The sequence below is a fragment of the Gobius niger genome, assembly GCF_951799975.1.
Source record: "Gobius niger genome assembly, chromosome: 5".
Classification (NCBI taxonomy): domain Eukaryota; kingdom Metazoa; phylum Chordata; class Actinopteri; order Gobiiformes; family Gobiidae; genus Gobius; species Gobius niger.
Window position 1 is genome coordinate 22363065 of NC_136856.1, and position 22989 is coordinate 22386053.

At 39.9% G+C, this 22989-nt stretch overlaps 1 protein-coding gene across 1 annotated transcript; it reads left to right on the top strand.

The window, feature by feature from the left end:
* The first annotated feature begins 3812 nt into the window (after positions 1 to 3812).
* LOC306963182 (solute carrier family 4 member 11-like) lies at positions 3813 to 19113 on the top strand. The gene is made up of 20 exons (XM_079556663.1): positions 3813 to 3894; positions 8957 to 9007; positions 9934 to 9996; positions 10095 to 10138; positions 10213 to 10432; positions 10510 to 10591; positions 10682 to 10805; positions 10882 to 11091; positions 12372 to 12456; positions 12537 to 12662; positions 12746 to 12859; positions 13149 to 13281; positions 13590 to 13663; positions 14487 to 14766; positions 15231 to 15337; positions 15405 to 15570; positions 15993 to 16166; positions 17242 to 17437; positions 18399 to 18568; positions 18762 to 19113. The coding sequence occupies exons 1-20, from the start codon at positions 3834 to 3836 to the stop codon at positions 18826 to 18828; spliced, it is 2547 nt and encodes an 848-aa protein (XP_079412789.1). The 5' UTR covers positions 3813 to 3833; the 3' UTR covers positions 18829 to 19113.
* The last annotated feature ends 3876 nt before the right edge of the window (positions 19114 to 22989 follow it).

Sequence of the window (22989 nt, forward strand, 5' to 3'; positions counted from 1 at the left end):
GTAAGTGTCACTGCAGCATGATCTGACAGATGTATTGAGTGTATTATACAACCTCTCACATTAGTTAAATCTTTTTTAAACATAAAAAAATAGTCTAATCTGTTGTACACTGAGTGTCTACCCGAGTAGAATGTGTATTCTTTTTTATTTGGATGGAGAGTTCTCCAAACATCTATAAGTCCTAATTCAGAACATGCTTTCCGTAACATATCTGCCACTTTTTCTGCCCGGTGTAGCTTTGCTTTTGACGAATCCAATTTTGGATTCATTGTAAGATTTAAATCACCCCCTGCTATCACTACTCCTTTACTTTTTGTTACCAACATATCAATCACTTGTTTCATGAAGGTTGCATCCTGTTCAGGTGGGTAGTATACATTCAGTAGTGTTACTTGAATAGTTTCGATTTTACCAATAACCATCACATAGCGGCCTTCTTTATCGGTCCATACTTCTTCTTTTTCAAAATTGATATTGGGTTTAATAATAATTGCTACTCTGAGACATACCTGAGACATTTCTTTAAGTATAATGTGCCTATGGGTTACATACACGATGGAATAATATGTATTAGTTGTTTGGAGTTGCACAATGCAACCATAACCCCTAACCCGAAGAGTTTTATGTCTCATTGCATTGTGCACCTCCAAACTACTATACACATTATTCCATTATGTATGTACTACATTGGTACAAGTTGTTACACATTGTTACACAGGACATTACGTTGTACTAAATTAAGCACAATGTATCAAGGGTATTGTAAAATAAAGTATCACAAGCAAATCTTACCTCCCTTTCAGATTTTGTTGAAAGTGAGGCTTTTTCAACTGTGGAAAACAGTTCCTCATCCTTTCAACGGCATTTTATATCTCTTCTTCCAATGTCATGCAATTCAACAACTCCAGGTCACATTTTACACAAGGCCCAGATGGAAGTATAAGAGCACATGCCATGTAGACATTTGTATCTGTGGTGGGTGTTGCATAGGCACTTCCCACACCATTACTGACATTGTCATTCTGTAACAGGCTGGTGACATGAGTAATAGAGACTTGGTACACAATTTTAGTCTTATTGTCTGCAGCAAAGAAGATTTGAGACTTAATATGAGTAATTTGCCATTAATGTGTTATAATCACAGCACTTAACTGCAGCACTTCTGTCACTATTGTTTGACAGCTAATGGTTTCATTTAAATACAGAGTCAGTTAAGCACTACCTTTATGTTCCTCTCCATGGCTGACTGTGAGGGTAATCTGCCCTCTAGTGGGTGAAATATGTACAGCAGCCATCTACCACTAGATGTACGTATCATACCATGCTGTGTGTAACCTGCATAGTGTAAGAAAATATTCACTATCATAATAACATAGCGTCAATTTCCAGCAAATGTACTGCATTTAGTAGAGCAATACAAGCCAATTCAATAGTTTTTATGTGTGTTTTTTTAAGCCATTACTTGCATGTAGTTCACATTCACTTCTTTTGAGACTGCAAATGGTTTTGACAGAAACATATAAATGAGTTATGGCTTGCCAAGTCAGATATAAGTCTGATCACACACAAACACAATCAAACCTTTGTCTAGGGCTGCTCAGGCATCGTGAAATCGGTGCTGCAATTTTAAAAGTTTGCAACCAGCATATTGCAAAGCCTGCAATTATGTAGGTCATGGGAAAATATTTTCTGCAACCAATATGTTATCTTATCTCCTTCGGGGGTTTATTAAGTGAAAAAGAAAACTCGATTGTCAGCAAACATGTTCTACAATGCAGGTATTTTGTAAATTACTTTAGCTAAGTGGTTTTCAAAAGGTGGGACACAGCATCACCCTATGACCAAAAGCTGCAACTCTCACCTGTGTACTGTGCCGTGGGAATCGCTTAATTGCAATGTCAAATATGTCAAATATAAAAAAGGTCACACTTGGACATTCATGATGAAATGGATGACAGTATGGAGGAACTGGGTTTCAAACACAATCAGCCTTTTTGTCAGAAGTTCCAATATGAATTCTTTAAAAAAAACAATTAGCAGTAAATGTTGTGGATCTTCAAGTGTCACCTTATTAGTGCTGCCCGAGCGCGCCAGATCCACTCAACCAGAAAATATGTGACCTATCTCTATCATTATGTGGCTATTTTGAGGAGCAGAGAGTTCACATGTCAAACTCCCCTTGTTTTCATTATCCTGTTTAAACTGGACCTGCCGACACCGCGGTGGCATCTCAGGAGATGCAGGGTCACTCATTACCAAACTGTTGTCTATTAACTTCCAAGGGACTGGTGAACTCCTAGTTATCACTACGTCCTTCTCCAAAGTAAACCAAAAGTTGTTCTAGCAACCACATTTATGAGAGGTTAAATAGAGAGAATTGAAGGTTGCTACATCCAAAAGTATTTAGCAAACTTTTCTAGCTTTTGCTACTTGGGTTAGTAATGTCCGATACACATAGCATAGTTACAAGCCTGAGGGAAACAGTGAAACTTGTTTGAAAGTACTTCTAGTCACGCACATAGGACTTGGCTAAAGGAGACTTGAAACAAGGGGTAAAGTGCACACTCTGTGAATATAAATGACTTTATGCTTAAGCACAATGACAACATTAGGAGTTCACGACGTCCCACAGGTGAACTATTTTTCTTTAACAAAGAATTTCTTGGCAGCATTTCAACGACTATATAGTGTGGCACTTTCAGAAGCTTGTTAACCTCTTAACCCCCACCTGAACTAAGCACATTTTGTCCAGTTTGGTATTACCCAAATCTCAAAGCTTCTTGAAACCCCCCCTCCATCAAAATAAAGACAAAAATGGGAAGAAAAAATGATCATGTAAATGCAGCCAAAAAGTAACAAACATGTGACAAAAAAGCCACACAAGAGCAAGCGACAAAAAAGCAAACTCAACAAAACGTGGCAAGAACAAGCTGAAAAGGAACGTGAAAAGAATTGACGACAACACTGCAACAATGTGAGGAAAAATCTTAGATGATTTTTGTAGGTCTTAGCTTTCAAATGAGGCACTTATAGGCTTCAAGCTTCAGTTGAGAAGCTTTTAGATTTGGAAAATAAAAGAAAATGTGCTCGATTAAGGCTGTAAAGCACATTGTTATTATTCACTGTCCAGCTCAAATCAGAACATTATGAATCCGTGCTTCAAATTATTAATGGACTTGGACATTTAAAACACCAGCTAAGATTTCAGCCCCGACCACTGTAACAATGAGCTCTGGAAAGCAGTGTGAAATGGAGCAAAAGTATTTGGGACTGACAATCAGCAAATTGCAGGAGCTGTGAATGAAACCTCGAGTCCATCCAAGAGCAACTCTAGGTACAACATTTGACATACAGTTATCAAGTAATTTATAATACAAGTACTTGATACTAGTATAGGTACATGTATACTTCTTACTTCTGTACTACTTCTTACTATTTCTTACAACTTGCCTATGCAGTGGCTCTTATTTGGCTCTATGCATTGTCCTATTTGATTAACATAACAAAGTAACACACATCTCTGAGAACAGCTGACATTCGTGTGTAAAAGAGGCACAGTAGGAGTTCCAGCAGGTTTCCTCACATTTTCCTCCAGTCTCTGTGCTTTTCCCTAACCCCACCTTCCTCATTACCTTGAACACAAAGTTCACAACGCTCTGATTGGTTAAGGGCACATTAAGGTGTTATTGAGTGGGATCAGCTCTGTCCCGTCTTCCTGTGGGCCTTTCTTCAGGAACACTTTCTGATATGCAGCACACAGAGCTAGGTCGTCTCTAGATTCCTCCCTATGCACATGTGGTGGCATAGCTGGAGAAGTGACTAAACGGCCAGCCATGAAGACCAAAAAGGACGACGAGGACGCACCAAACGTCATAGTCACTCGGTTCACTGAGGGTGAGTTCTCTTGATAAACTGATTAAGCAAAATTGCAACTTTTAAGAAGGAAAAGTTTACCACAGGGGCTTGGCATTATCAATAAGAATAGAATAGCTGAATTTAAAGTAGGTACAGTTTGTGTATGTATGGATCGTAGACTGTTTTCTTTTTCTCATCAACTGCTGGGCTTGTTCAAACCATTTTATTAGCCTCTATTGACTAGTTACATGAATAATTGCCTGCAAAGTTTGAATTTAAAAAAGCTGAAGATAACAGGAATCCTACAATAGTTCATCAGGAAACCAATAAAGTCATAAATATGACTGCAGTAAACACAGTATTTTAGTCATATTAGAATAAAGTTCTCATAAACAGCAAACAGCCGAGATTCATGACGATTCAGTTCTCATTGCAGGGCCAGTGTTCACACGAGCACAAACTTAATGTTTGACCACTAGATGGAAGACTGTATTCTTTGCCATGCAAGGCCTGTTGCACATTTGAAGCCAACAGCTAGTAAATTATTCTCTAAAATTTCCAGTAGCAGTTTTATTCGTAATCCAATGTCCTATTAAAAAAAAAAACACTGATCATTCCGGGCTGCTTATGTATATTTAATGGAAAACTTATTATGAGTCATATTCTTTATTGCCTTTAGTGCTGCTATTATTAATATATCTTTCTCTATAGTCCTTAATGACCACAGATCTATCATTTCCACCAATTCACCATTACTTTCTGTGCACTTGCTAAATGTCTGACCACAATATATTGGTTTGTTTAAGCAGCATGTGCAAATAGGCACATGCTTTGGTTATGGTCACTTTTTGAACTTAGCTTCTTCTATATATGAAAGGTATTTTGTTTTCCTTTTCTGACATCCATATTTGGAGAACTATAGGACTTAAAATGTTCCGTGTATGTGCAGTACTATGCTGCCACATGCTGGAAGTCAGGTGTAAGAGTCATCTTGCCTCCATAGGCGCGCCGGTATCGCTACAGGGAAAACAATGATTAGCCCCAGTTCCTATTCCAGCATCTGTAATCAACACATAAAACACTGCTCTCTGGACCTCATCCACCAACCATCAAAACTCAGCTGTCTCTGACACGCATAAAAATGACTGAGCTCCCAAGGTGCACTCTCTAAATTATATACAAACTGACTTTAATGCCATTTAAGAGAAGCTTGTAAAGTTTTACAAGGCTTGTAACTTGTAGAATAATAAAAAGGGTACATAAAATGGGTATTTACATCCTGTGATTAGCAATTCAAATTGTAAATCTTAGACGTGGGTTAAAGTCTGCTAGAAGAAAGTTGTTGCTTTTTTAAGGATTTTTGGCCCATAAGCCCTATTAGACAGGACAGCTCAAGGTGAAAGTGTGTGTAGAGCAGGTATAGAAACAATCAGCAAATTGACATTTCTTTTCATTGCATTTTTGTTGCTCTTTTTGCTGCATATTCGTCACTTTTTTGTCACTTTTCTGTTGCTCTTTTAGTGCGCTTTTGTTGTTTTTTCCTCACACATTTTTGTCACTTTGCTCTTATTCTTTGGTCGCTATTTCATTGCGTTGTCATCCTCGTTCTCGTCTCATTTTTGTCGTTACGTTGACACTTTTATCAAGAAGCTTTTAGTTTTGGGGTAAAGCCAAACCGGAGAAAATGTGCTTGGTTCAGATCGGGGTTAAGAGGTTAAGTGACAAGTTGATTTTGCCATCATTGAGGATATGTTGTAAAACGCTCGCAGTCACTTTCATTCACTATCAATGCTCACTACAAATCTGATACTCAGTTCGTATCTGACGCACAGTACTCAGCAGAATGTCAGTGTGGCAGTTCATAGTAACAGTCGTTGTCTTGCAGAGCTGTGTGAACTTGAAGAACTTGAACTGCTGTAACAAACATGTCCCCAATATAGACCGGAAACAGCCCGCTGCCCTTTGCCCCTCTGGATATGCAGAGTACTCAAAATATTTGCTGTAATATATTTTGCAACGGTATACATTTTGAGCAGCACAATAAGATAATAAATAGGTCATGTTAGATGTTCATGTGGAATTCATTGCCATATGATGTATTTATTAATTTATTTACTTGGCCAGGAGGCTTTCCTGCAAAGGAAAGCACAAAATGGCAAATGATCTCAATATCTTGCCCAAGGACACAATGACAGCGTGCGCTGTCATGCGTAATATTTTGCTGTGCAAATTTAGTGTAAAGTAATGATGTAACAAGTGGTAGGAGTAGTTTACAGGTCTACTCGTGAGAGCCTGACTGCACAAGATAATAGGATTAAGCATTAAGCAAACAATACATTTGTTTTCACCAAGGAAATAGATTGATTCTGAAAAAACAAAGAATGAACAGTGGCATAATAAATCGAAGAAGACTAAAAAATGTAGCTTATTCAAAAAATGTCTCTCTAACCTAGTGGGAAATTGTTCCTAAAATCTTCTTAAATCTGGCAGGGTAAAAAAAAAGTAATGTAATACATTTGATGCATTTTAAGCATAATTCCTTTTACATTTTTTCCAAATACCCTCATAGTAAGAAGTAGTCCCTGTAGGCACATGGACCCAGCAGAAAAAAAGCCCTCCTCCCCAGCGCCTCCCCAGAGCCATGTGCCACTTGAGGAGGTGATTTTACCTCAAAGTGAATGCGCCTGACACTGAGGCAGGAGCAGCGGGTCAGTCAGAACAAAGAGCAGAGGAGTACGATGATGGGTTGACCTTTGGGGAATTGCCTCATCTAATAAAATGGACGACACGGAGGTTAAGAAGGTGCTTCACTTTGTCCCATCTGGTGAGTTTCCCAGGGTCGAGCGATTGAGAGGGGCTATTTGACTTAGCTCTTCGCATTATTTGCATTGATTACACTGAAACATGTAACTGGTAAACAGTAAGAAGCCGGTTTTAATGGAGAAGGGGCTTGCAAACTAGAAATTACAAGAAGCCAAAATACAAAGTGACTGAATGGATTCACACAGGGCAGTTGGATGTGTCCATGTTGTTGTTCCAGATAGATAAAATAGTCATCTGTTTAGTTCTACTTGTCAATTATGCGGCTAAATAACAACGATTGGGGGTTGTGGGCCTACAGGATTAAACAGACTTTGAACATTTCAGGTCAAAGATTAAGAAGATTATCCACTAGAAAAATGTTCAAATCTGGTTATAGTTTGACAAGTTATTCGGAAAATACTGTTTGGTTTAAAATAATGAAACCTTATGTGTAAATAGAAAAGAGAACGAAGAAGATGGTTGCAGTGATAGAAACTGGCTTCTACCAGACGTCCTGGTGGGTAAAACAGTGTGTGTGTGTGTGGGTGTGTGTGTGTGTGTGTAGGTGTGTGTGTGTGTGTGTGTGTGCGTGTATGTGTGCGTTTTTGTTTGTGATTACGGCTGGTCCACCGACTATAGGTGAAGTACAAACATGATGGAGACTTTATCTAGAGTCTGAGGTGTTGAAGTGGAATGAGCTGCAGTTCCTTCTTCCTGCTGTTTGTTGTAACAGTGTAACAGAGTGTACAAGGACATACAGAGCACACGCTCAACAGTCATTCACTTGGCAGATAAGAGATATGTTGAAGGATTAAGTGATATTTTTCATATAAAAAAAAAAAAGAAAGTCTATGCCGCTGCTTGACCTTGTTGAACACAGAGTTTACGTGCTATGTACTTTTCTACTTTTCCTCCAGACTCAACAAGAGTTTTGTACTTCCTTCATCCCAAGGACTCCTTGTGCCCACAGGTTGCAAGTATCAAAGAAGTTTCAACAAGTGCTTTGACCTTGAAAAAAGCAAAACTAGGAACATACTACTGTTTGATCATGTATTTATATGCTATATGCTTATATGCTACTTAAGGGGTCATTTATCAAGACATGTGCTAAAAAGAATAATAGTGCAAGCTGGAAAATAACATATACAGTAGCTATTTGGGGGCATGTTTCACCTATTTTACCTTGTGTGTCATGTGTATTATTGTATATGGGTTCCCAAATCTTATATGTAAATGAGAGAAAAAACTTGAAAATGACTCTGCAAATGACACTACAAACTGCTGTATAAGACAAGCAGCTAAATAGCGTGAATCTAGTTTAGAACTACTAAACTAAGACCATTTGCTGCCAATTATGTTATTAGGCCAGTTTAAGTCCAGTCTGTGTTCACTGTGAGTTTCAACACCAAAACTGATTTAACACCATAGCTGTTCTTTGTGGAATCTGTGGTGAACTTGTGAATCTAGGGAAGCCTGGGAACACTGCCTCTAATCTTACCTGAGATAGAGAGATTCCAAAGCCTCTGGTACTCTTGCACAGATACATGAGTGCTTAGCCAAACACCACACACAGCTGGACTTTTATTTATGTTGTAATAAAAAGGAGGGAATCTTTTCTCGGCTTCCCAGGGTATCACTATGTTCTTTTTCTTTTGCAGCCCGTTTTTAACATCCATAATAGATCATGAGGACAAGCCAGATGTAGTAAAGATACGCAGATTAACACATCTTAAATACATTATTTAAGACTCGTATGTTATGAATCTGCCAACACGCGCACTAGGAGCAGCTGCTCGCTGAAGATGCGTTGGCATTTGGAACTTGGAGCTACGGTTGCATATAGTGCGAGAGCAAACTGGGTCAAGCAGTAGCAGAGGAGTCCAGTGTCATGGCTGTTTTAAAGAACATCTCAGTCGTTATGCGCCAAACCATTCAACTGGTGGATTCAAAATAATTACTCAAAAGGCTTCGGCCCATCTCTGTGATATCCAGTGGCTTCTTTATTAGTTAAATTAGTTTTATTGTCAATTCATGTAAAGCTCATGTAGAAAACCGAAAGTGCATTATTCTCAAACTCTTAATCTCAAAGTCGTTTTTCAAGGAGTTGGACCTGGCACGGTTTGAGACCCAGGACTAAAATGACCCTGTCTGCTCCGGTGCCGTAAAAGTGGTCATACAAAACACAACATTCTTACACAGGCCACGGTGAGGAGCGTAACAGGTCAACACAGTCAAGAATGGGAGCGCAAATCACCCACTGAGCTACTGCCGAAACTAATCTGTTTTTCCCACTCCTCAGATAATCCATCCGGAAGGGGGTCAAAGAATGGCTACCTTTTTCAAGAAATGGGTGCGTATCTTATTGTGATGTGTTGTACTTTGTTCTGTTTTAAAGGATTATTAAGAAATGATATTCAGGAGAGACAGAATACCTTATTGAGAAAGAGACAGTCTGGTAAATATAAAGAGAATGAGCGACTGAGAAGGTACACAAGTCTGCTGTTGTGGTAGGGATAGGACAGTTGCCATACGTAGCTGAGCAAGGAGAGAGCGTATGAATGACTTGAGAGGTATCAGGTTGAAAGCCAAAGACAAAGCTCGGCTGACAAATGGCCCACAGATGACAAGAGGCAAGAACGAGGTAAATGTCTTCCTCTGAGTTTACACAAAAAGGTCTGTTCATGCCGATCACATCTGCTCATTCCTGTGGCGCTTGGATGACCCCTCTCACATGCTGCCGTGCATAGGCCATCCCTCTGCAGGCGTGTGGAGATGTTCATTAATGAGTAAATAATGAAAGAGATGATCTGAGTCAGGGATAATCACCGCTCAGAGGTTTCACATGATGGCTCCAGGTTAATTCCTCATTTCACGGTGCTTCTTCTGCGCTCATAAAAGCCACAACCCAGGTGCCATATTTATCTTCTATACAATGAAGGAATTTACAAGGGGCTGCTGTTGTTATATTGCCCCATGTCTGGTATATGCAGCCGGTGTGTTTTATTTGCCCTGGTCCATCTTGCACAGTGCTTGTCAACAGATGGCACAAGATGATATAAAGTGCCCCTGAGCGAACTGTTAATGTGGCGACCAGGGCATGTTTTCCACAAAGTACAGGCCAGATCCTGATCAAACAGTGACGCATGTTGTAATATGATGGCACACGTTTTTTGATGCCTTCTTTTGAGTATCCACACTTAGAAGTCTGTGTGATGCTCATAAACGATAGTGTGTGTTTGGATTGGACTGCTCTGAGCTTTGTCTTGTTTTCCACAGAACTCAAGGATGGGGAGAAGGATGAGACAACTACTCAAAACATTTATGACATTCCAACTGCAGGTACATACTGTGGTTACAAGCTACTCACTATACATCAGTGAACGACTCGGAACCATAGTCCATCTTTACATGCAATTCTGTTGTGCTTTCATTTACAGACCCCGATGGACCCGGTTTCGGCCTTTTAAACACAACCAGAAAAGTAAAAAGTTTCAGCTAACTCTCGATCTCTGGTTATTTAAAATATGAACTTACAATACTTCATCTAACCCTTAGTATGTGAAGCCAATGAGCTTCCAGGAGGAGGTGCGAGCTCACCGAGACCTGGACAGTTTCTTGGCCCAGGCCAGCATCCTCCTGGATGAGAAGGCTGCCACCCTTGACGAGGTGCTGAGGAGAATGTTGACTAATCTGGTGAATGAGGGACCTGAGAGCTGTGACATCAATGAGGTCATGAACTCACTGTTCACAGACGCAGGAGGCCAGGATTGTGATGGTAGGTCAAGTCACACATGCAAATAAAAAGTGATTTTGTTTAATCTATAGTGTTTAACTCACTCCATATTTTTACAGTACACCTTCTAACAGAGACCATTCAGGGAGTGACAGCAGATTCTACTGGCGTTCACTATCAGCAGTCATGGCTTTGTATTCTGTAGGTAGATAGCAATTATGCCATATACAAAGTATCAGTTAACTATCAAACACATGAAAACTTATGAAATATGATGGATTTATTCCTCAGCTCCACAGTGAGAAGTCTGCAGAGGCGTCATGTCTGTATCACCCGTTTGGAGCGGCCACAGAACTGGGGAGTGAACTGCTGTGAGGCTCGATATGTCATCCTCATCCTTGCTCCTCCCAGAACGGTATCTGTCACTGCCCCGTCCTTAGTCTCAGCATGGAGACTTACATGCATTACAATTATGTTTGTGTTTCTCACAGAAAAGTACCAAGACAGCCATTGAGCTGGGTAGAACATTTGCAACGATGTTCTCAGACATCTCCTTCAGACAGAAGCTTCTGGAGACCAGGACACAGGACGAGTTCAAGCAAGAGCTGGTCTTTCAAAGACAGCAGCTCTCCATCATCACAGAGAAGTCAGTGGCTGAAGAAGTGGTGGACTCAGACCCTCGCAAAGCCAAAGAACTTCTGGTGAGAACCAAAGACCACAAACATACAGTAAAAAACATATTCAAACTAATTAAATGTCCAAGTACACAGGCCTCAAAATATATAGCAGTTGAAATTCAAAGTGGTATCTGGACAACAAAGTATACTCGGCATGAGCTGTGTCTTATATTACAAAACCAAACATGTAAAAGCAGTATTTACCTCATCTATAATCATTAAATCTGTTCTCATGTGTGGACCACCCTCATGTGTTCCCACTCGATCCAGGTATAAAGATGCGGTGCCATAAAGTAAAGCAGATAATGTGATTATGAGCCTAGTCGGACAAACAAGAAGCAGCTGGGCAAAAACTCCACCATGTGCTGTAATGATTAAGTACTTCATTATGTCCAGGAGATGTGCTTTGAGAACCAAAAAGTTCTCCTCAATCCTCAAAAGGGACCGAACAAGCCTGAAGCGATAACTATTTGCATCGTAATTCACACAGGATTTTAATGGGTTTCGGCTGAACCTGCAGGTAGCTTTAAATAATTTAAATCAAAGTTGTGTAATCTTGAAAAAACATTATGCATTCCATGGAGAGTAACCAATTTTAAATGTCAAATAAACAAATCAACCAGGACAACATTTTTATAACTAAACAGCCAAAATGAAACTCTTCACAAACATCAAAGAGGAGCTGAAATGAATAAATGTTCAACCCTTTTTTCAAAAATCAGCTTTTTTTGCCCTTCAGACGAGAGCAGAAAGTAATGTAAACATGTAGTATTTTTCAATAAAAAACCTATTATATCTTTTAAGGTAGAGTGGCTAAGTTTCTTACAAACATGTTCAAAACCAATATTTCACTTAAAACAATTGTAATGTTGATTTATTCACAATAACAAAAACCTTTCACATGATGTCAAATTTGTTTATAGTTTTTGGTTCTCAACATGACAATTATCCAATCAGAAAGCAGAATGAGCTCCATGTTTAGAGTTACCAGATCCTAAAACTAGCAAAAACTAGTTTGGAAATGAATAAAAGTGGCTTAAGGGCTAGTGCAGCCTCTAGCTCTTAAAGGTCACAACCTGAATTCTAGAGATTCTCAGCTTTCAAATGAGGAATGGCATGTTCACAAAGAGTCAAACTTCTTCAATCAAGATGTCCTCAAGCAGCATCAATGTCACTTTGTGTGGTTAAAAACGTGTAGAAAATAATAATTATTTGTCAAACATAATCGATTACACTAGATGCAGCCGTACACCAAAGCAGTCCCCCAGTAATCTCAAACTTGATGATCTTCCTTATCTCCTCAGTGCATAGACTTTTTCAAAGCTGGTAAAGGTGTTTATGAAGACCTTCGTCGCAGACTCCCACTCTACCCTTCAGATTTCACCGACGGTAACACATACTTGACATTCAAACGTACTGAAAACACATATTCAAATTGATCGACTCTTACGTTTTATATAATCATCAAGGAATCACTGGGAATGATCGCTCACTGCGGAAGTACACCACGACAGCTATATTCCTGTACATTGCCATTTTGCTGCCAAACATTGCTTTTGGCTCATTGAATGATGAAAGTACAAGAGGTGAAATTGGTAAGCATTTATGTGGAGCACATTGTTTTTATCTATACAAATACTGCCACTAAGTTACTCATTAGTGTGATGTGTTTTCACAGACGTTCAGAAGACAATAGTAGGACAGAGCATCGGTGGAGTCATTTATGCTTTGTTTGCTGGCTCCCCGCTTGTCATCCCACTAACAACAGCACCTCTGGCTATCTTTATTAGTGGTAGGTACTTCAAGAGGTGATTATTATACACCAGATCAGATCCATTTATAAGGCCTTCCTTGGGAGACAATGGAAACCCGGTATGTCTGTACTTATAGGAACATCACACTGTTGATTGAGTATGTCACAGAGACTTGTGTTTAATCACAAGTCTCTTTCACATTTCCCCCTTAAGAAAAAAAGTCAATATAAAATGAGAGGTGAATCATGTTACAGATTCCAAATGAATATATTGTAGTAAGTTATTGCAAAATTGTGAGTCTATAATACAGTTTTTTGTGTTTGGTAGTAATTCGCGGTATCTGTGATGACTATGACCTGGACTTTGATGCCTTCTACGCCTGCATCGGCTTATGGAACAGTCTCTTCCTTATTCTCGGAGGCCTCTTCAATGTCAGTCTGCTGATGAAGCTTTTTAAACGGTATGCCTCATTTAGACTCTATTCACCAAAGTAACATTTATAGATACTGTGTATATAGGCTGCAGTAAATATTGCTGCAGTAAATTCAGGGTGTTCATTGTAACAGAGTGCACAGAGCTGAGGACACTGATAAGCAGGCACTGGCCTGTTTTGACTTCCTGTTTGCATGTGGCCCCAATCCTTCTCACTGTTTACACAGTCTGGCTATCACTATCAGTTTGCCTTGAACACAGTTTTGTCTGCAGTTCTATTGAAAAATGTGTTGATAAAAATGAGTGACGCTTCCACGGCTTCTGTTTATGTTGCAGCTCAACCGAAGAAGTCATAGCTTTGTTCATCTCCATAGCATTTGTTGGCGATGCGGTAAAAGGCACAGTCAAAAGTGAGTTGCACTGAGGTCACACAACACTGAACATGATTTGACAAGAGCAATACAAAATGCATTCTGCCTGTTGTTGATAAAGGAGCTACTTGGAGCACTGCTCGTAAAATGACATGTTTGAGCGAGAGCATTGTCGCCCTATGTGGCATAATGGCATCTGTAATATGCAACTATAATGGTTTTATCACAAGATGAGGGTTCAGATGAGTCTGGGGGCATTCTTTATAAGGACAAACATAGCTTTATTCATAATCTGAGATTAAGGATACAATAGCAGGGAAGAGTGCTTTGTGCTTATATCATGACATTATTCCTATTTGGTTTCTTTGGTACTGCTCAGTGAAATTCTACAAAGGCTGCACAATTAATCACAATCACATTTTGAATGGTTGCATTTAGCAAATTCCACAGCCTGCAATCATTGTGTTGATATAATGATCTCTATATAAAACAAAATCTGTTTGTCACTATTGTGTATGAACCAAATATGTGCTAAAATGCATTTAAGCTTCAGTAGAAGCTTAACTACTGAAGCTTTCAGTAGTTAAGCTTCAGTCTTACCTCAATTGTTTTACGCTCCTGGAGTGTTTAGAATATGGACTGCAAAGTGGATTTAGATTTTAACACATTGCAAATGTAAACACAATCTCTATTGCAATTTTATGTTTTCAAAATTGTGGAGCTTAATCATAAAGCTTGAAATTTAAGCTGCCTTGTATCACTGGGTGAGATAATGCTTAGCAAATACAATAGCCAGGGCTTCGAGCTTAGTAACATAATGAAAACACAGTAAAATAGATGTGTTAATTGATTTGTCTTCTAGTTTTTGAACACTACTACCATGGGCCTATCCTCGCAACAACCAACAGCACAGTGGTGCTCCAGCAGATCACTGAGATTCTGGAGCAGGCGAACAATCAGACGCGGAGTACAGCATACACAAACAATGGCACTGTGCTAGAGATGGGACATTCTGAGGGACTCACCGGCCCAATCCTTCCTGAGTCTTTGGTCCTGTGCACCAGGGAGAGACCCATCCTGTGTCTACTGCTGATGCTGGGAACACTGTGGCTCGGTTATACCCTCTTTGTCATCAAGCGGAGGTGAGATCCATTTGCACTATACTCAGCACTATACTATACTACTTTACTGACACTTTTTTACACTGACATTTGTAACACCTTATTCTTCCTGAATCTAATTTCAATCAAAGAGTTGTAGCCTATTACTACCACAGGATCAGCGGTCAAGAAGCCAATCAAAAAGCACCATACAAATCCTTGATATTATCCACATATTTAATTGTATTTTAATGGAAATGCGATTGATTGCACAGCCTTACATCTGTCCCTTTCCTTCCTCTTGCTGGATTTACTTTTCTTGATCACACCCCAAAGTTAATTATTTCATCACTCCCCTCCAGGTCTAGAATGTAATACTTCACTGTGTTTATGTAACCTCCAGCAGCCAAGGCAGATTAAAAAAATACTCACAACTTTAAATGACAGCATCTTACATCAGGATTGCACTGCATCAAAGTTAATTATGTCCTCTCTTTTTCCCACAGCCCGTATATGAATGGCACAGTTCGAGAAGTGGTGTCAGACTGTGCTTTGCCCATATCAGTGATCATATTCTCCTTCATTGGTTCCTACCTTTTTATCGACGTTCAGCGTAAGTTCACATGTAATAAACGAAGGCCGTCACAATCTTACTCAACTAATTGTTTGCTGTGTTTCAGTCCCCCAGTTCAGCGTCCACAACGGGACGGTTTTCAAATACCCTTCGTTCGGCAACCTGACAGGGATGAACACTCTGGCCTGCGTGGGGCTAGGATTCCTACTTGCTTTGCTAATTTTCATTGACCAGAACATTGTCATTTCACTCACGCACGTACCTGAACACAAGTAAGACCCATTTTTAGTCTGAGCAATGAACCTGACAGGTACGATACTTGTAGCTTCCCCAGTTCTATTGTCACTTGTACAACCACTGTCTGGGTATACCTACACCTGGATTTAAGTCTTTAGAACTGAATAATTACTGCATTTCGGTAAAATGATATGACTAAAGAAAGACATAACTGGCTGCCAGAGTAGACTGAATGTCTTTCCATCAAAGGAATACCATATTTCTTGTTCGGGGCCTCAGTAATCTTCAAATTGTCATCTTGGATTATGCTGAAGTATTCACTGGGCTCCAACCTATTTGTCTAGTGTAGTCTTTTTTTCATCTTTTGGCGAAGATTGTAATTTGTGACAGCGCTGAACATTCGACTAAGTGCTCCATCAGACAGAATAAAGTCTAAGTGAGCATGTTTCTGTATCAGGCTTCTAAAAGGCACGGCATTCCACTGGGACTTAGTGCTGACTGGCCTCATCAACATCCTCATGTCCTGTCTGGGGTTGCCATGGATGCACGCGGCTTTCCCACACTCCTCGCTGCACGCGCGTCAGCTGGCCAAAGTCGAGCAGCACGTGGAGAACGGACACCTTTACACCACGTGAGTCAACGCAAGGACACATTCACACCTTCAAAAGTCACAAGAAGAAATTCTTCGAACTTTTTGACCACAATTCCCTTAAATCTTTCAACCAAGGTCTCTCGCATTTTTTCCTTTCAATGAGAAGATATCTAAGTCTAAATAATTACATAAAAAATTCAGGCCAACCTTCAATTTTTTACCACGGCCTGCTGCTTTCTCATTAATGTTTAAGTAGATTCTAACCCCATTCACCTCACACAGATTTTCTCTAGGCTACACACATTACTTGATCTGACTCATCTTACTTGTGCCAATGTCATTGAACCTAAATAAAGAATCTGCAACCGTGTCTGCCCGAATAACTTCTTTCCAAAACGGTTGAAAAATGTTGCTTATCTTTAAAGAGCTACGAACTGTTTCACTCGTTTATTATAAATGTGACACTAACAACTGAACCTAGACAACAACTGCAAATAGACTGTCTTCAGTCGGATAAGACGTGGGCAAAACTTTACCAGACCACTTTACATTGGACGGGCTTCAAGGGCAGGGCTAAAGATGTCTCAGGGGCAGAAGCAAGTCAAATTTAACACTTTTGAATGCAATTTTGAATGCCTAAGCACTATATTTTAATGCCATAAATGCAGCACATATTTCAATACTTAATATTTGGAAAGATTTCTTCAGAGAAAAGAGAATTGGACAAAACGGGAAGTTTTGAGTAAAACAAATGCGGTCAATTTCAGGCCAAACTGATTTTTTTTTAAACTTCTGCAGTAAACATTTTCCAATACATTTTGATTTAATGCCAGTTTGAATCTAATTTAATGCCTTACAATAAAATATATGGCCTTGATTTTGGTAAAATTCATGGCTTTAACGCTTCATAATGCCCCGCAGAAACCCTGGTGTCTGACCCTGATCAAATAGTAAAAAATAAATGCAATTAGGACAAAAACTAAAACTAAAACTCACCTGCATGTTTTATCTTTCATTATTTCAATAAAACTTTGACTCCGAGCGCACAAGGAAGTTATCTATGGGCTTCGGATGAGGCTAAAATCTGTATTCTCTCCCTGTGTAATCCCCTCAGCATTGTGAGCGTGAAGGAGACTCGTCTGACAGCTCTGGCAGCTAACATCCTGATCGGCGTGTCTGCCTTCATGCTGCCCATTCCCCTGCAGTGGATCCCAAAGCCGGTCCTCTACGGCCTCTTCCTCTACATCGCTGCCACTTCGCTTGATGGGAACCAGATGGTGGACCGGATGGCCCTACTGCTGAAGGAGCAGGTGGGATTTACTTATGAGACTCCTTTCAGCTGGTCACCTTGTACCTTTGTCTTAAAAGCTCTGGAAAATAATGTGTTTTATTTTTCTCTCCTTGTAATAGAATTAAGTATTGCCCCCACAGAGTATACTGTAAAAGTAAAAAAAAAAAAGAGAGAAAGACTAGGTATTTTCCAGACTATAAACTGCTCAGGAATACAAGTCACACCAGCCGTGGCTACTGCCTGGGCATGGAGGCGTAACTTCACCGTTGACAAGCCTCTCCCGGTAACACGTTGTTGAAGCTCTTATTTGTGAACTCGTGCCTCCAGCTGTGGCCATCGAGCTTTTAGCCCAAGATCCACTTTTTTGGTTTTCTTAAAAAGTAGTAAAAAGTAACCTCTACTTATGGCCAGTCCCTCACAAGTTTCTCGCTCACTCCAAACTTTCTTTCTGCTGCTCAATTACCACCATTAAATCTTCAGTGGTACAGGAGTGGCAGATACTGGTACACAAGCAGCTGTCAGTGGGAAAATAACAAACGTGTGAAATTATATATTTTGATATATAAGTCACAGTATAAATCGAATCCCCAGCCAAAGGGTGAAAAAAGTGCAACTTGAAGTCTGGAAAAAACAGTCTGCATCTTCTAATAATCGTTGCTGCATTGGAATTTGTTGGTGTTGTTTATAATAAACTCCGCTTCGCTGCCTAAAAGTTGCAAAACAAGAATACATAAAATAATGTGCGTGTACAATCTGGAAATGTGGAAGGTTTGTAAAAACTAAACCCATTGGGGCTGCGACTAACCCTCTGCTTCCTCCCTCTGTGACTGTTTGAGAATGGGTACAGCAGCTTGGAACTTTTAACACCTACAAAAACATTTCTATATCTTACTTTATAGAACAGTCCAACATTTAATAAGCCAGGCAGTGATTCTAAAAATTTAGTACTTTCACCACTTCATTCTCTCATCTATATCTAGACGGCTTACCCTCCCACCCACTACATCCGAAGAGTACCTCAGAGGAAGGTGCACTACTTCACTGGGGTGCAGATGGTCCAGCTCATCATCCTGTGTGCGTTCGGCATGTATCCTCTGCCCTATATGAAGATGGTCTTTCCGCTTCTCATGATCCTGCTTGTTCCAGTCAGGTGAGTGGCCAGCAGGGGGCAGAAAAGCACTGTGGGAACAAAGTGGGTTCAACTATCTCCATTGCAGTTGATAATGCGCACTTTGCACAATAAAGTTAAGCCGATTCTTTGCTATAATGTGTTCACCATTAATCTTGTAATTGGGCATCGGAATTTGTCATAACTTTGTTTCTGTTTTGTTTTCCATTCTCAGGACAAGTCTGCTTCCAAAATTAATCGACGCCAAATATCTGGATATTATGGATGCACAGCACATGTAAACAAGTTTGGAGAAATTTGTCTCCTGGGACAGAAAAGTATTGATCCTCTTGGTGATGGAAGAAACACTTTTGGACGGCAATTGTCAGTGCTCGAGGAGATTATGTTGTGGCTCCACTCTCGTCCACCAGAATTCAACAGCCCTGTACTTTAATTACATGTACATTTACACAAGAATTTCCTGATGACGACATAAAATATCGAATTCACGTTAATGTATTGTTTAGTGTTTAGCTGCAAAAGTCTCGAAGGGGAATTAGTCATGATGAGGACTTTTACCATTTATTATGGACACATATATGTATTTTGCTACAGTATTGCGCATGCATTAATCTGTTGTAAATAAAAAAGTACTTTACATATCAAAAACATTTTTTGTACATTTTTGAATATATTATATCAGAATGTAATAGCTCGAGAGACTGCCTCAGAGATCATTAAGATGGATATTTATATGTATTTTGGTTTTAAAACATTTATACAGAACATCTAATGCAAAGCAAAGGAGACACTTCTTTCAATCATTAACTAACACCACCTAAGTATGACCAATAAAACTTGTCTTGTCTAACTGCAGCTCATGTGGGGACAGAAAAGAGGCTGTCATGTTTCAGTCATGTGACGTTGAAGCCCTGTTGAGTCAAGTGGATTGAATCAAACAATCTTGTAACTCAGTAACTCACATTGTAAAGCAACAGGTGGCCAAATGCTGATTGGGTTGTTTTTCACGGCAAACTAAATCACAAATAGTTCTAATAGGCTTGCAGAATATAGACCTATAGTTTATCAGTTTTCCAAATAGCTCTAAGGTCTTTTATCTGAAAGTGAGTTAACAACGCGCTGCCTCAGCGTTGGCTAACTGTCGAAACACTTGGCTACTTACCCAAGCATCATAAATTAACAACGAAAAAATAACAGGTAGCATGCAAAACATGAACAACTACACACAAAGCTTATTTGCATATGGATTTATGTGTTTCATAGCAACTATACCTGTAAATGAGAGACGTCGAGCAGTCTGGTCTGGTCTGGTCTGTTGTGGAGTAGCACTGCACTGCCCTCATGTGGCAAATCTCAACACTACAAGCCGACCACCAATCCTTTATTTTGGGAAATGATGCCCATTGCCTGTATTGTTTTAAAGTAGAATGAGATGTTCACTATGCTCTATTGCAGCCAAAGATGGACAAATATATGGGATTTATGCCTAATGAAAAGAATCATTGCCCATGTAAACACTGATTTCCAAACAAGAAATGCTCACTATTGTTCACTAAGTGGTGCTCTTTATGTTTAAAGTACTCTTTATGTTTAAAGGTAAGTTTCAACCCGTTATAAGTTGAAGTAGCCTAACTTATAGCCTTATTATTGTGGTGACTCCCTGTCTCCCAGACACACCTTCATGACACATGAGTGAATGTTCATGGGCTCCTGTCCTGTGCCCTGAGGAATCACAGACCCAACCATTTTAGGGCAAGTATTTTCCCATTACTGCAGATAGAATCTAGGCCTGACCTCAGCGCTCCAGCATCCTAAGGCGCAGACCAGCACTTCACAGAGAAATGGTCTGTGAAGTGCTGAAAAGTGCGACTGGCACTTGCTGAGCTGCTGGGACCCAGAATCTTGTATTTTCCAAGGAAGTTACATGACAAGCTGCTGCTGTGTGTCTGATCAAATGTTTCTCGAGGAGAGTCTCTTTCGAGCTACTGCTGCCTCTTGTCATCGAAACACAAGCGTTTCAATGCACTGGTAACTTTTACCTCCCAGTGAATGCATGTGAATGGTTTGGAAACCCACAGTCTTACTTACTCTTTGGATTGAATACTTTTTGTTGAAAAGTATATTTTCATTCCACTTTTGTACCACAAACCAAACATTTTTATACATATTGATTGGTAAAAGGTGGCATTTCTCTGACCCAGATTGGATTTACAGCTGGATGCTTCTGACACAGAGGTCAAACACTTAAAGACGAGCTCTGACGGATCCATCAGCTGTGCCAATGTAGAATGTTCACTCTTACAAGACATGAGCTGTGTATTAACCACCCATTGTACGATACATGCAGCTAATCCGGTGTTTATGGATTGTTTCAATTATTTTTCAGACAAAGAAAGATCACTTATGATAAAAAATAACCTTGATTAAAAATGTAATTGTGTTGTATACCTTCCTCAAGAAAAACAATTTCCAATCCTATGTGTATTTACCGGCTTCTCCGCTGACCTTTATAATTGAGATGCATCCCCAGCTGAATATCAATATGCATTTATTCTGCGTCAGTCCACAATGAGCCTCAAGGCAACAGCAACATACCCACATTATGATTCAGCACGCCCGAAGCCAAGGCCAGCCAAATTCAGCAGCTTAGACCAAAGGCGAAGAGACACTGGGAGCTGTCTGTTTGCCCGCCGCTTCGAGAAGTTTGTTACATATGAATAAGTTAACATTCAATCCAATGTTGTGCCTAAAACATTTTAAAGGGGAGATTGAAATACTTTTACTGTCAATTCACTAACAAAGATAGTTTGTGAATGTGAAGCCTGGTGGATGAAGATGTTCAGTTGGGATCGACGCAATGACAGCTTTGTGAGTGACAGTGAAGAACTGAAGATTTTTGGCTATCCACCTTATTCCTGGGGTGGCTCAAATAGGAACGAGGATGGGGAGAATTTCAAGTGTGATGCCGGTAGTCGCTCTGAGCCATTGGTGGTTTACATTGGTTTTTCAGGAGTTTTCGTTTAACATAGCGGTTTATCTCCACATTTTAAGATGACTTTCTTAATGATCAGCCTCCGTAACATTTGAAAAGATGTCCTCGCGCAGCTCTGGAACACGTTTTGCTGTTCGCGGTTGAACTAAAAAACCGAGAAAGTGACATTTGTGGCAGTGGAACATGCAGTGTGTGGAACATGCTAAAATTGAGCTTAAACTGTGACATGTTTGGGCCGATTTTGAACATGCTCAATGCTACTGAGTCACATACATTTACGAAGAAAGCCTTTGCCCACGGAGGTAAACAAATACACGACTGACCTGCTCACAATATGAACACAAGCCCAACTGGGTCTGAATACATTGCATTTTAAATTTCTTAGTTATACAAAAGGCATTCCAACTTTTTTCTGGTCGTTTTTGTGCAAAACCTACTTCCACAGACATGGCCTTTCATATGTAATGAGGCTTTGTGAACAAAATGTAGCTCAGTTTAATCTGAAAATGGGAAGATCTCCACGGATAATTGACCAATCAACACAAAACAAAAATACTGTTTTTATGCCGACAATCCACATCTGAGTAAAGTCGATGTGAAAGATGGCAGAATTAGAAATATCCACAGAGGTTAAGTGGAAACAACTTGGCCAACACACCCTTGGGTCAGAAAACTCTATTTATTGTTTATTGTGAGCAGCTGATCACGGCTCGTAGTTTCATCTCAGCTGTGACAGCTCATGTTCCCACATAGTCTACACCTCTAAAGCTCATAAAAAGTGGATTAGAGCGAACGGTCTTAATGTAAACAAACAGCAAATCCCCCCTGATCTTTCACGCAAAGGTTTGGGGTGTAGGAATAAGGTGGATAAGTTATCTTGATTTAACACTGTCCTGTTTGCATTCCCCCCTTTTTTTTCCTTTTGCATGTCAAAGAAGACACAAAGACACACACAAAAAACAATTGCAAATCAATAAGATCTTCCAAGAGGCATGTGATTAGGCAGTATAAAAAGGACAATCCTGGGGTCAGCCATGTGAGCCCACGTCGAAGTTGATTAGCTGGTTCTATACAGAGCTTTTCTGTTTTTGTGATGTGCTAAGTGTGACCACCCAAACTGTGATTTCAGTTCCATTTCTATTAATCAGGCAGCCTTGGTGAGGGCACAATGTGTTGCTTTCTCAATGTGCAGCTCGCACATGAATGGAGGATTAAGTGCATCATCATGTTGCCCTGGCAATGCACATTCTCAAAAGCCTTTCAAGTGTAAAATGGAAAATGTATTCCACGTTTCTCACAATGTTGTATGAATTGCTGCATAAACAGCTACCCTCTTTTTTGGTACAGCATCAAAACATCTGGCTTCACTGTGCACACACCTCATAATACCCATCCAGCATGCTTTTACATACCCCACAGCCGTGTAATGATATCTTCATATCCCACTGCT

What these genes read in the sequence shown, in the direction of transcription:
- LOC306963182 (XM_079556663.1), top strand. Translation starts at nt 3,834, where the DNA reads ATGAAGACCAAAAAGGACGACGAGGACGCACCAAACGTCATAGTCACT. An exon ending in AGGAGGCCAGGATTGTGATG is followed by an intron (nt 10,433 to 10,509) that starts GTAGGTCAAGTC and finishes ATATTTTTACAG; the next exon opens with TACACCTTCTAACAGAGACC. An exon ending in CTGATGAAGCTTTTTAAACG is followed by an intron (nt 13,282 to 13,589) that starts GTATGCCTCATT and finishes TTTATGTTGCAG; the next exon opens with CTCAACCGAAGAAGTCATAG.